This window comes from Monodon monoceros, unplaced genomic scaffold (assembly GCF_005190385.1).
Source record: "Monodon monoceros isolate NGI ecotype Baffin Bay Population unplaced genomic scaffold, NGI_Narwhal_1 Super_Scaffold_1, whole genome shotgun sequence".
NCBI classification, from domain to species: domain Eukaryota; kingdom Metazoa; phylum Chordata; class Mammalia; order Artiodactyla; family Monodontidae; genus Monodon; species Monodon monoceros.
In genome coordinates, this window is record NW_021703765.1 from 60,567,706 (window position 1) to 60,581,304 (window position 13,599).

At 66.4% G+C, this 13,599-nt stretch overlaps 2 protein-coding genes across 4 annotated transcripts; both read right to left on the reverse strand.

The window, feature by feature from the left end:
• Nucleotides 1-4,053: 4,053 nt before the first annotated feature.
• GP1BB (glycoprotein Ib platelet subunit beta) lies at nt 4,054-5,136 on the reverse strand. Its single transcript, XM_029230812.1, has 2 exons — nt 5,127-5,136; nt 4,054-4,891 (listed from the first exon to the last, which is right to left on the reverse strand). Exons 1-2 carry the CDS (start codon nt 5,134-5,136, stop codon nt 4,284-4,286), a joined length of 618 nt encoding a protein of 205 aa, XP_029086645.1. The 3' UTR covers nt 4,054-4,283.
• A 237-nt stretch (nt 5,137-5,373) lies between these two features.
• SEPTIN5 (septin 5) lies at nt 5,374-13,547 on the reverse strand. 3 transcript variants are annotated; one of them, XM_029230789.1, is made up of 12 exons: nt 13,443-13,547; nt 13,284-13,294; nt 8,975-9,071; nt 8,787-8,873; nt 8,423-8,546; nt 8,210-8,344; nt 7,987-8,104; nt 7,797-7,898; nt 6,901-6,997; nt 6,681-6,816; nt 6,461-6,563; nt 5,374-6,354 (listed from the first exon to the last, which is right to left on the reverse strand). In XM_029230789.1, the coding sequence occupies exons 1-12, from the start codon at nt 13,483-13,485 to the stop codon at nt 6,298-6,300; spliced, it is 1,110 nt and encodes a 369-aa protein (XP_029086622.1). In that variant the 5' UTR covers nt 13,486-13,547; the 3' UTR covers nt 5,374-6,297. The 3 variants fall into 3 exon arrangements, with proteins under 3 accessions (XP_029086622.1, XP_029086633.1, XP_029086614.1); XM_029230800.1 differs by lacking the exons at nt 13,284-13,294; nt 13,443-13,547 and adding exons at nt 9,445-9,510; nt 9,678-12,521; XM_029230781.1 differs by lacking the exons at nt 13,284-13,294; nt 13,443-13,547 and adding an exon at nt 9,678-12,520.
• Between the last annotated feature and the right edge of the window lie 52 nt (nt 13,548-13,599).

Here is a 13,599-nt window from a genome sequence, read left to right on the forward strand (position 1 = left end):
TGGAGGCTTCACTGGGGAGGACCGCTGACCCCAGTTCCTGCAGGGCCAGCCCAGGGTCTCCTGATAGGACAGGACGTCTCCCTGCAGACGTTTCCTGTCTGCAGACAGAGAGAAGAGGGAGGATAGACTGCGCATCCAGTGTAGACAGCACTGGGTGTAGACAGCTCTGGGTTTGTGACTGGGCTGCAGAAAGAGAGAGCTGGAGCAGGGAGATCCCCTAAGGACTGTTAAAGGAGTGGGGGGATACAGCTAGGGCCAGGCCCAGTCACCAGGGCCAGTGACCCCAAAGACCCCCCTCAACCTGGGAGGGAGGGCTTCCCGAGAGCCCCTTGCTGATTTATGGTCCTCCAGGGGGAGGGGAGTTATGGCTGCAAAGTCCTTGCTCCCTCCTCCTCTTCCTCCTTGTTGGGGGTTGGCAGGCTGGGTGGGGTGGCTCTCAGCTGGTTTCCAGATGGGCCTGGTGGAGGGGGTTCTGGGGGTGGAAGGTAAGGGGACCTGGAGGTGTCCTTGGGCGTCTGTAGCTGCCTTTGTCTCTGAGGTTGTCTCTGTCTCTAGGCCTGTCTCTGTCTGCCTCGGGCTCTGTCTCTGTCGCTCGAAGCCCCCCTTCTCCATGGCAGCACCGGTGGGTGGGGGTGGGAGCTGGTGATTTATCACCCGCTGCCTGTCCTCCATCGGAAACGCTGGGGGTGGGCGCAGACTCTGCGCTGAGCTATGGGCCCCCAGGGCCCCGCCACCCACGCCACTGTTGTTGCTCCGTCTGGGCGGCGCGCCCACCCCCCATCATGGCCAGGGCTTGGCCCCCAGCCCTTCCCAGGGCCTCGTCCGCGTGGGCCCCTCGAGTCCAAGCCCAGCGAGCGGCCGGCCCCTCCGCAGGCAGGAGGCGCCCACTGGGGACCCGCACTTCGCCGCCAGGTTGGTCAGGAGGTGGCGGATCCCATGTCCCACTCCCTGGGCATCCGGGAGCCAGCCAGCCTCTCACGGTCCCCTCCACGCGGTCTCGCAGCCCCCGTCCGCCCGGTGCACACAGCAGGGACTCAATAAGTGTTTACGGAGCCAAAAAGCGGTGGAGGGCGGAGGGCTTACCTGGGCTGACCATCCCCCCAACTCCCCTCCGGCGGAAGAGGTCCCTTATCTTCCCTGCGACCGGCTGTCAGCGCGCGGCGGGGGCGGGGGTGGGGGCGTCCCCTCGTTCTCCCTCCCCGCCCCGCCCCCACGGCCGCGATCTGCGGACCCCAGGGCCCGCCCCCTCCAGCCTGGGCAGGTCCTGCTCTGAGCACCGCTCCCCGGCGAGCCTGGTGTCTCTGCCCCCTGCGCCCCTCCGCCCCGGGAACCCTGCACAGGCTCTCCTGCAGGTCGCGAGCGCCCTCTGCTGCCGGGCTGGGGTCGCGCGCCCGGGGAGGACGAGACACAGGCATCAGCCCATTTCAGGGATGAAAACACCGAGGCTCCCCGCGCAGGTCAGGGTTTTGTCTAACTGCGCCGCCGTCTGGCCCTGCCGGGGCTCACTCTATGCAACCCCTCGGTCGTCGCTCACTAGCCAGGATGTGGTCTGAGCCCCGGGGCAGTCTTAGGGTCCTGCACCACCTGTCTGGGCAGGGCAGGGCCAGGACACGCCCTGCTGAGGACATGTTGAGTGGAGGCCTTGAATAGTTAGGACATAGAGCAGGAAAGTCATGCCTGCCTTGGGAAGGGCTGGGCCTTGATCTAAGGCTGGGGGTCCTGGGAGCCACACCACTGGCCACCCCCCTACCCCCCGGGAAGCTGGGGGGCCAGTCTGTGGTCAGAGGATCCTGGGGCTGCAGGGCAGGGGGCCCTGAATCAGCCAGCCTGGGGGCTGCAGGTATGAGGGGTTGGCAGAGCTTTGAGTGGACCCTGACCTGTTCCCATCTGGAAGGAGTCTGAGGCCCCAGAGGGGACCAGCCTATCAGTGGGGAAGGGACCCTGGGGCAGGTGTGTCATCCATGAGATGGAGGACAGTGCTGGAGGGAGGGGCACCATAGGCCCTGGAGCTGGGGGAGGGGTGTCCACTCCTCATTCAGGGTCCCTGAGCTGGGACTGTTCCAATTCCCCACACTCTGGAGGCTGAGGCCCCAGGGTTCGTGTGTGGAGGGTCAGCTTAGGGTCAGGATTGGGACTGGGGGCTCCAAGTAGGCTGGGCCAGGTCAGCCAGCGAGGCCAGGCCGGCATCCCCCTGTGGTCAGTACCTTGGCCGGAGCCCATCAAAATCATGGAGAACTGGCAAAAGGGAGGGGCAAGCCTGGAGAAACCATGTGGTTCCACTGCCCCGTTGTCCGAGTGGGAAGTTCTTCCTTAAGTCTGACCACACTGTGTTACCAGCCTTTTCCCTCTTTCAAAGAAGCTCCAGTCTTCTGCATCTCCTGGCCCTCGGGGCCCTCATGCCCACCCTCTCAGCAGGACACTGGCCGTGGAGCTGGGCTCCTGCTCACCACTTCTCACAGCTCGTGCTGGGACCTTGTCCCATGGCCCAGGGGGGCCTCCTTCTCTTAGCTTGGGGTCACCTAGGACCCCAAGGCCACTTTCTCTGGGCCCTGCATTTGCCCCCCAAAGTCCTCAGTGAGGAGGAGAGTGGGTCCCAGGGGCCTGGTTTCAGCTCTGCTCCCAGTGCAGCCATGGAGAAAGCTCTGGGGCCCAGCAGGGAGACCCGCTTCTGGGATCTGGTTTCCTCCTCTAGAAAGTAGGGGTGACACCCGCTTCCTGCACCACATTGGGGCTGAATTTAGGGGGTGGCCTGTGGACCTTGCTCTGACAATGACTGTTACCTCTGACCCACACCAGGGGCTCTGGGACACTCCCTGGGGGAGGTAGGGTGGCAGTTTATTTGTACAAAAGGGGCCACTGTCCCAGATGTGGTGATAAGGCTGGATGGACGGCCAGACAGTCAACTGCAGCCCACAATGGGCCGGATGCCATGCACCTGCCCACAAAGGAGGGGGTGGCTCCTGCCTCACGTCCCACCGGCAGCCCTGAGATAGCATCAGCCTGACCGGAGGGCCATCTGTCTTGTCCCACAAAGGCCAGGACAAAGGCCGTGTCAGTGGCAGCCTCCCCGACCCGGTCAGAGGAGCCGGGGGCCTTCCTGTGCCAGGCAGCTGGGGCTCAGGCCCGAGGCTCCTTCTCAGGGTCCTGTTTGGGGTGAACAGCAAGCAGCCTTCATTGTTCACAGGGCCAAACAGGTGGGGGCCACACCTAGGGCGGGAGCAGGACCCCAATAGTGGGAAATGCATCAGCCCCTCTTTGGGTCCGCCAGGCCCTCATTAGCAGCCTGAGCCTCACTGGGACACCCACAGAGGATTTCCAGGCCCTGGTGGCTCAGCCTGGATCCAGGGCTGGGACGGGGAGACAGGGACTGAGAAACAGTCAGAGGTGCTTTCCTGCAGGAGGCGGCGGCTAGGTGGAGGACACAATTCAGAGACCTGCAACCCCAGGTGCCTCCTCACCCCTGCAGGGAACTTTACGTGGACCCCAGCTCACAACGCTCGCTCCCTCCTCACCTGCCCTCCAGAACTTCTCTCTCAGATGCCCGGGAAGCATCTGCTGGGCCACCCGACCGCCCTCACCATCCCCAGTGCATCCCTGATACCCTGAAAGCTGCCTGTGTGGCGCAGTCACTGCCTTCAGGGAAACCTCACACCCTGGACTGTCCTCAGAGCCCCCTGGAAGACCCTCACTGACTCCCGGAAACCACCACTCTGAGCATCTGCTCTTTCTGGCAACTACACTTCCTGTGGGGTCCTCACCGTCCCCACACTGTCCTGTCCAGTGTCCTCACTGCTCCACAGCGTCCTCACTGTCCCCTGTGTCCTCACTCCCGCCAGCGTGGGCACTGTACTTCCAGCTCTTCTGTGCCTTCTCACTAGAACTTCTGGGAGAGTCGGTGGCAGGTGAGTTCACTCCTAGACCTTGCGCGCACCCCAGAAGGTGATTTTGAGTGTATGAACATGCGATGTGTCCCCTTGAATCATCCCCGGAGCTCTTTCTGGGTTTGAGGGGGGGATTCCGAGTCGCACGGTGCAGAGATAGGTCGGATGGAGAGCAGGGTTTATTCGCACTGGAGATGGCGTGGGGGGCTCGACTGGTCTGGGCAGCGGCTCGCCCCGGGCCCGCTTCGGCATCCAGGTCCAGGGGGTGCGAGCGTGTCGCCAGCGGTGCGCGCGCAGCAGTGGGGCCCCTGCGCGCGGCCGCGGTGGGGGGAGCGTCTGGGAGATCGTGTGGGCGGAGGATGCGGCCGGAGCGGGGGATAGTCCGTGGGCCGGCCGCACGGCTCAGCGCCAGTCGCTCGGCTCGGGGGTCGCGGGCTCCTCCGCCAGCGGGGTAGTCAGCGGCCACCGGCGCGCGGCGCGGGCGCGCAGCCTCCGCAGGCGGCACAGCAGCAGCGCCAGCAGCAGCGCGTGCAGCAGCCCAAGGCAGAGTAGCAGGAGCTGCGCCGCTAGCGCCCCGCGGCAGAGCGCGCCAGGCGGGCAGGCGGCGCGCAGCTCCTCCTCCGCCAGGTAGGACAGCAGGCGGCCCCGTAGCGCGGGGGGCGCGGCGCAGCGCAGGTCGCGGTAGGGCTCGCGCTCCAGCCGGCCTGCCAGCCAGGCGCGCAGCGGCACCAGGTGGCAGTCGCAGCGCCAGGGGTTGGCGCCCAGGTGCACGACACGCAGCACCGGCAGCGCGTCCAGCAGCCCTGGTGGCAACGCCGTCAGGTTGTTGCCCGTCAGCACCAGTTCTGTCGTATCCGGCGGGAAGGCGGCCGGCAGCGAAGCCCACGTCAGCCCGCGGCGCCCGCAGTCCACGCGCGTCCCCGCGCAGCGACACGGGGCCGGGCAGCCAGCGGCCGGGCGGCCCGGCGGCGCGAGCAGCAGAAGCATTAGGCTCAGCGCCCCGCGCGGCCCTGGAAGGGAAGCGCCGCGGTGAGCCCGGCCCTTGGGGCTCCTGGGCGGGGTCCCGGGGCACCCGCGTGCCCCCCATCACCCGCGAGCCTCTCCACCCCGACAGCCCGGCACACCGGCTGGAAGTGCCCTCTAAGTCTGACCCAAACCTCTCCCGACTACAGCCCAGAGGACAGAGCACCTCCGCACCGGACTCTACTCAGGGAGCGGCCTGGCCCGGGCAGACCCCAGACTCACCGGAGCCCATGGCGAGAGGACAGCGGTCCAGCTAGCTCTGGAGCGCCAGGCAGCAGCCGCAGAACCGGGCGATAAAGCCGCCCCGCCCCTGCCAGTCCCCGGCGCACCCGCCGAACCGACCACAGCCCCGTCGCAAATAACCAGTAGGCCAAGCCGGCAGCGCAGATAGAGCACTATCGCCAGGCTGCCGGCCGACCCGGCTTCCGCCCCACTCGCTCCCAGGGGCGCACGGAGCACTCGGACACCCTCTTCGACGTTCACCAACATTGTTCTCCTGTCACCAGGACAGGACGCAGCATTCACAACTGAACAAACTGGAGAATGGGGCTTGGGGGCAGGGACCATGCGGGTGGAGGGATGGGGGACCAAGGGCTCAGGAACCCGGGGCAACAGTACTGCTGCGGGGAACAGGCCTCCAGCGACCAACAGGGAAGGGTGGTCCAGGGATGGGGGTTGCCAGTTTGCCCACCACCCACTGCTCCTGGAGCCGGGCCATGGCCATGGGGGAGGGGCGTAGGCATTTACAAGCATCCCAGCCCCATTATTCCTCCCCAGCAGCCAACTGGCCTCCTAAGGTCTGGAAGGATCCTAATTGCTTCGGCTGTCCAACCTGCCCGCTGAGCTACCTGGTGAGTGGGTGAGGAGGTAAGAAGGACCTGGCCCACCTCAGCACAAAGTGAGGGCTCCCAAGTTCACTCTGCAGCACTGGGCAGGGAATAGGCCCAGGATCCTGCGGACCTGCTCCCCTATTCTGCCTTGGTTTACCCGCCCATCTGAGTACGGCCTGGAATCTAAGTGCTGTGACCTTCTGGGTTGGGGGAAGATCTCAGAAGTCACCACCCAACTTAGCTCCTGCTCCCCCAAGGCCAGAGAGGGCTGGTTGTGGGGGCCATTGTCCAGGCCCCTTGGAAGCAGACACAAATGACGGGAGGGGCTGATGCTGAGAATAAATTAGGGCTGGCTGGGGGCTGCGACCCCGCGTCTCTGGGTCAGTTCAGGAACAGTAGGGAGAAGTCCAGGTCTGGGCCACTCTGGAATTGGGGCTGTGTCCAGGCCTGTTAGCGATCCAGATGAATCCGGTGTCGAGTCCAGGCCAGTCGGGGTCCAGGGGTGGGAAGGGCCAGCCTGGAAACTGGCAGTATATCCATGGAGAAGTGGGGCTGGGGCGGGGTCACTGGTCCTGCATTTGCTGCTTCATTTTCTGCAGCATCTCCTGCATGCGCCTTAGCTGGGGGCGGGGCAGGAACAACGGTGGGTGGGGTGAGAAGTGTGATGGCTCGGGCCTGGCCCTGTCCCCGCCCCCAGCCCCTGCTCCTCTCCTGCTGCCTACCAACCTCCTCATCCTTCATCCTGATGAGCTTCTCCGTCTCAGCATCGGGGGTTGGCAGTGGCAGGATGGGGATGGGGCTCTCCATGCGGCTGTCCTGTGTCAGTTTGCTGCAGGGTGGACACCAGGGATAAGCTGCTGGGGGCTGGGCTGACCCTTGATACGCTGTGGCTCCCACACCTCTGGGTGGGGGTCAGGGCAGGTCCGAGGGCGGGTGGGTCACGCACCTGGTCATCTGCTGGATGCAGTGCGCTCGGTAGTTCTCGTAGTGCACGTCGCATGTCACGTCCTTGAGGTCATGCATGTGTGTGCGGATGAGCATGTTGCGAAGCTTCACGAAGTCGCAGTGTGCCTGGTTCTCCACTGTGGGCAGGGGCGGGCGGTGGGTGAGGTGCCGGCCCAGGGGAGCCTTCCCACCCAAATGCTGTGCCCCAGGCCTCGACTCACCCTCCACGATCCCCCAGGGGTACAGACGCCCCCGGACCCGCTGCCCCTTGGCCTCCACCACCGTGTTGCTGCCGATAACAGCGAAGGGTGCGCTCTCCTGGGGGGGGCAGGTGCAAGGGCTCACTCCCAGTTAGCATGGGTGTGGGGTCAGTGGTGGGAGAGGGGCATGGGCACTAAGCGCCTGGCCCGCCCCTCCACAATGACCATCAACAACCTCTCCCCAAAGAGACCCTGTTGTCCCCACCTCTGGCCTCTCTGTTGCCAGCTGAAGCCAGAACTGGTGCAGCTTACACCTTAGGGCTTTTGCTGGGCCGTGCCCATCAGATGTACCCCCCCCCGATATCCCCATCACCAACAGCCACTCCATCTAGTGCCTCCCCATTCCTTTCCCAGGGCAGAGCCCATGCCTCCCGTTAGTGATACCCCTGCTGACTTCGGGGTGAAAGGTCCACCCTGCTCCTGGCTCGGTGGCCACCTGTCCCCAGCTTGGGCTTGCCATCACCACTCTAACCCCCGGGGCACTCAAAGCCACACCCCCTCCCCCCGGAGCTCAGAATTCTGGGAGGCAGGACATGCACAGGCCTGGGGCCATTGGACTAGGCCCTTCTGTGGGTGAAGCATGGCGAGGGGGCTGAGAGAAGGGCCAGGGTGGGGGCCTGGCCAGTGGCTGTGCCTTTAGATCCTGGCAAGCATTCCATGACCTATTAACTACATGGGGACCCAACTACACAAGCCAGCGGGGGACCTGGGCCGCCCTAGCCCCAGCCCCAGGTGAAGACTCTACGGCCTGGACGAAACACTCCTGCCCCCCAGGTCAGACCCGGGCCCGGGCCCTCCTCCCGACCTGGTGTAAAGTGGCCTCTGGGTCCCTTACCCCCAGTGCGCTGCAGCCTCACCTTCAGTTCCCGGTCCTGCTGCTTAAAGTCCTCGTCCTCGTCCGAGTCACACTCAGGAAACTGGTAAACGTGGATCCCAAACTTGTCTATCTCCTCCCGGATCTGCGGCAGGCAAGGGCCATCAGGTGAGGGGCTGGTGCCCTTGGCCCCACCAGAGTCTCGGCTGCGCCCCGCGGCCGCACAGGCTCACCCGCTCCTTCAGCTTCCGGATCTCACCGGGGATGAGACAGTCGGCTTTGGCAATGAGGGGCACGATGTTCACCTTCTCGTGCAGGGCTTTCATGAAGCCCACGTCCACTGGCCGCAGCCTGTGGAGAGCAGCCAGGGCGAGGGGCTCATGGGGTGGGGGTGGTGGGAGGGGGCGCCGCAGGGATGGGCAGGACCCGCACCCCTGGCCCGGGGTAGCCACCTACCCGTGCCCAAAAGGGGAAATGAAGTACAAGCAGCAGTGCACACGGTTGTCCTGGATGTTCTTGCGGTTGAGGCCGCTCTCGTCCCGGAAATACTGCTCAAACTGCTGGTCCACGTAGTCGGTGATGGGCTTCCAGCTGGGGGCAGGGGGCACATGAGGCCAGGCTGGTGGCTGGTGGCCAGGGGCCAGGGCAGACCGGGCAGGCCTTCCTCACCACTCAGAGTTGTTGACGGCGTCCCCGAAGCCTGGTGTGTCTACAATGGTGAGCTTCAGCTTGACCCCCTTCTCCTCAATGTCCACCGTGTGCTTCAGGATCTCGACCGTCTGGCTGATGCGCTCTGTGGCAAGGCGGGTGGGGGGACAGACCCTCACAGACCCTCTGTGACCCTCACTCCCACCCCGGGCAGCCCAGACCCTTGTTCTCATCCCTGGCTATGTGGCCCGGCGGTGATCTGGACCCTGAACGGGAGACCCATGCTTCGGGGACAGAGGAGCAGGGCTGGACCTGGAAGGAGCCCTTGGAGAGGTCACCCAGCAGGTGATGGTGGCAGCGCCAGGGCCGCGTGGGGCCCACTCACCCTCAGCACTGAGCAGCTTCCGTTCCTTGTACAAGTCAGTCAGGAAGAGGCTGTGGACCAGTGTGGACTTCCCCAGGCCCGACTCCCCTGCCCACAGGTGCAGTGAGGAAGTCGGGTCAGGTCCCAGGCCCCAGACAGAGCCTGGCTGCCAGTGCCCCACCCCACGCCCTGGAGGCCGGCCCACTCACCCGCCACCATGAGCGTGAAGTCGAAGCCCTTCTTCACAGACTTGCGGTGCACCTGATTGGGCAGTGTGGCGAAGCCCACGTACTGCTTGTCGATGTCCTGGCGGGGGCGGGCGGGTCAGGGGCATGCTGGGGTTCCTGGGGCAGCCCGGTGCCTTGGCCCCTACCCAGCTCAGGCCAGGGGGCAGCAGGGCAGGGTCCCCAGGGAGGGGGCATCTCAATGGCAGAAGTGGGTGAGGGCCTGTGGGCAAAGGCCCTGGAGGTGGAAGGCAGGTGGGGGTGGAGGGTGGAGGCGCCCGCGAGGGCTTCGCAGGGACCGAGATGGAGTCTGTGTGCGTGTGGAGGGGGGTGGCAGGCACAGCGGGCAAGGCGGTGTCCCCCCTTGGGTGGTGGGCAGAGGGCACCAGGACCCAGACCCCTCACACACGCCCAAGGCCCTCAGAGGCTGGAGAAGCCCCCACCTCAATACTCACCCCTCCCGAGTGTAAGGGGTGGGAGGCCCCGTCTGGCCCCGATCCAGCCGCGGGGGTGGCTGGCTGCTGCGACGGTGGAGCAGGGGCTATTTATAGACAGCGGCGCCCAGCCTCCCGCGGCCTCCGGCGCCCACCCCAGGACCCCGGCCCTGCGGCTCCCGTCGCATCCCCAGTCCGTGCGCTGGGGGCGGGCGCACAGCTGACCCACCTTCCGCTCCCCTCTCCACACACACCTTGAGCCGCCTCTGGGCCTGGGTCCGCGGCGACAGCAGCTGCTCCACCAGGCGGTCCTGGGGTGCCGCCAGCGAGTCCATCGCAGCGACCCCGGGACCTTGCCCGCTGCGCTGGGGCCCAGAGTGCGTCAGGCCCACCCGGCGTAGCTGTGCGCCAGGGGCTCGCGCGCTGTGCGGCCCCGAGGCCCTGTTCTCGCCCCCGGGTTACGGGTTACGGGTTACGGACGCGGGAACCGAAGCCCGGAGGGGCGGCGCTCACGCGATGCCGGGACCCCGAGGCCACCAAGCCGCTCGCCGGCCCCAGGCGGGCCTGCCCCTGGCACAGGCGGGCCCTCGCGCCGGAGAGGAGCGCGCGGTCTCCGGGAGACAGTCGCCTGGAAATTGGGCCGCGCGGGCGGAGCCACGGAGCTGAGGAGGGCAGGGCCCAGCTCGGCGGGCTGGCGGGCGGCTGCGCGCGGAGCGGCGCGGCTCAGGCCGTCAGTCCAGCGACTGCACAGCCGGGTGGGCGGGGGACCGGGTCCATGGCCGGGTCTGCGCTGCCGCGTCCCGCCTGCCAGAGGGCGCCCGAGTACGCCCCCATCCACGCGTGCGCCCGCGGGAGCCCGGCCGGTCCCCCTACTCTCCCGCGGCGGTGTCACAGAGGCGCCCCCAGCTACCCACCGACGCACGGCCCGCCCCTCGCGTGTGTGCGCGTGTGTCTGGAGAATTCTTACCGCCGTGGCCGCCGAGAGAAGTTGGGAACCTGCGAGGGCAGAGCCCACCTCCCCACCCAGGCCCGCGGAGGCTTACGTTGGGGGAAGGGAGCGATCAGAGCACTAGATGCCCAACCCCTACCCCCACCTCTGCAAACTTGGAAGCTGTGGCCAGTGCGTAGCTCCACAAACCCGCCGGCCAGCCCTGCGCTGCCACCTCTACCCCCAGACAGCCGCTGCCAGCAGAGGTAGGGGGTGCTGGAGTGAACCCTTCCCCCTAAGGGGGACACTCCCTCTGAGCTTCCACCCTGCTCTCACTTACAGGACTGGGCAACACAGGGCCTGTAGGGCTCCAGCCAGCTCAGCCCTCACACCTGTGAGGCCACTCCAGGGACCACAGGGGTCTCCTGAGCCCCCAAACCCTTCCTCACTGACCCTACCCGCAGGACCCACCAGAATCTGAACAAGCCAGCACCAGCCCGGTGGCAAGGGAGGCCTGCAAAGGAGCTGGGGATCCAAAGAGACGTGTCCCTGGACTGTGCGTCAGTGGGAACGGGAGGCCCCACAGTTCTCCCCCACCTAGGCCCTCCCTTCTTGGCTCCCCGCTTAAGGGGCCTCTGTCCCCCTGTCTAGGCTCATGCTGCTGCTGTGTGGCCTGGAGGCCGCTGGCACCTGGGGAGGAGGGGTGGGCCCGCTGCTGGGAACAGGGGAGCCTTTCATCCGAGAGGGGCGGGGAGCCACAGGCCCCAGCTCCCCAGCCCCGGCTCTGAGAAAGCCTCTGCGCTGGCCCCAGCCCTCCACCACGCGGACCTGCGAGGGGCCTTGGGGCTGAGTCCCACCCAGCCTCCACCCCCGGCTCCAATTTAGACATGGCCCCTCGGCCCACTTCCTGCCCAGACAGGCTGACATCTCAGGCCCAGGGCATCTCCAGGAGGACAGACAGAGCTGGCACCCCACAGCCTGGTGCCTGATGGGCTCGTTGTCCCCAGAAGGCCTCAGTTTCCCCATCGGTAAGGCACAGCCTCAGCGGAGGTCCGGGTCAGGGGGACAAGACCAGCTCCCTGCCTGCCTGCCCCATCCCCTGACTTCGTCCAGATGGGGCCTGGGGATTCCCTGGGGGATCCCCAAGGAAGGGGCCCTTCTACTCCCTTTCTCTGGCCCCCGAGGCACAACAAATACTCCTCAGGACTTCCCGAGCCACAGACACTGCTGCGCCCACCTCCTCCCCACCTCCTCCTGGTGCCTGACACTCTCGAGGCATTTCCATTCTTAGAACCACCCCAGCTGCCAGAGCCAGTGTAGGCCCCACCACTGCTAGAGATGGGGTGGGAGTTGGAGGAGGGGGCACAGAGGACCACCAGAGCCCTCCCCAGTGTCTGAGATGGGTGCGCACAGAGGGGGCCCACAGAGCTCCCCTGCCCCCTTTCGCAGAGTGCAGACAGGCTGAGTCTCAGTAACAACAACCATGGAACAGCAAAGTTACTGCAGGCTTCCGGCTCCCCCAGACCCACGGGGAGCCTTCCCCAAACACCGGGCTCCCTGGCCCTGCTCCCAGGGAACCCCACACCCCACCCGCATAATGCTCTCTCCCTCTAGTCCTGGGAGCAGGGGACAGGTAAGGCTGGTCCTAGCTGAGCTCCAGGAGGGGTAGACAGGCCTGAAGGGGCTCGAGCTTCAGCAGGAGGGTCCCTGAGTGCCCGCAGGCCCAGGAGAAGGGGGGCTGGTCTCCCAGGCCTTCCCTCTTTCTCTCCCTTGAACAATAGCTTGGTGGCAGTGTGTCCCTGCATCTCCTTCATTGTTTGACCCGCCATGATGGGGAGGCAGCTCTTGTCCCGGGCTCCCCAGGGAGCCCCTTGCTGGCAGGATGAGGTGGTCGTGGCCCCTCCCCGTGAGCCTCACCCATCCCAGGGTGGGGCGTATCCCTGCTAGGGGCCTGGCACTGGGCAGGAGTGACTCTCAGCCCCCACCCCACCTGCTGGGCCACTCCTGGCCCGCCTGCCGCACCTAGGCCAAGACTTCGGGTTCCACCCAGCATCCACCCAGGGTGTGAGCCCCCATCCCAGACGAGGGTTGCCAAGGCCACCCTGATGCCACAGTTGGGCTCTTCTTTTCTGCCCTAAACATGGCTGAGCTCAAGCCAGAGAGGCCCCCAGCAGGGCTGCCCCAGAACCCCCAGCTCCCCCCGGTTACCCACCCCCCCAACGCCCTCTTGGGGTCTCCTAGCTGTTTAAACCTGGCCTCAGCTAGGTTCACAGCGAGTGCCCAGGCCAGCCTCCTGTCCGACCCTCTATTCCTGGAGGCTGGGGTCTAGGCCGGCCCTTTGAGAAATCAGTTTGTACCCTCTAGATCTGAAGACTGGTGCTGGGCACCGGGATGACTCAGACCAGGCCCTGGAGACTCCCAGTCTGGGGAAGAGGCCTGGCCACAGATCAGCCCACTCACATTGGTGTGTGCAGAGAGGAGGCATAAGATGCAGAGAAGTTGGGTGGGGTGGCCAGAGGTTCCCCTGTGGGGCTGCTCAGGGACTGGCCCTGGCTGGTGGACTCAAACCCCTCCCCCAGCCCGTGGCCTTTCATGACCATGGCCTCACACAGGACCCCCAGCACACGGCCACGGGCCAGGTCAGCAAAGAGAGGCTGGTGCTGGACCAGTGGGAGAGGGGCACCCGGCCCATCCCCCATCCGGGGAGGAGCGCACGCCATGCCTCGAGGGTCAGGAGCCAGGCCCGGAGGCACTGCGGCCGCTCCTCCCCTCTGCAGCCCCGGGTTGGCGGCACTGCCCAGGCTGACAATCGGTTATCGGTTATCGCGACAGAGCAGGATGACGGCCGGCGGGGGCGGGGTCGCGTTGGGGCGCCGCGCGTTGGTGGCACAATGGGTGACAGCGGGCCAGGTGAGCGACGGCGCACACGTACCTGCTTGTCCTCTGCGGGGTCGGGTGGGGTCGGGGGTCGGGTCGGGGTCCGGGCCCGGGCCGGCGGGCGGGGGAAAGACCGAGACACACGGTGAGAGGCGTGCGGGCGGCGGGGACAAAGGAGTGCGCGCGCGCGCGCGCGGGCGGGCGCCGGGCTCACCTGGGGTCGCCAGCTTGCTCTTGTACCGCAGGCCTGTGCTCATGGTGGCCGCCGGGGGGACGTGCGCGCGGGCGGGGCGGCGACGAGCGGAGGCCGAGGCCGGGCTGCGGGGTGACCGGCCCCTCCGCGCCGCCGCCCGCCCCGCCCGCGCTCCCGC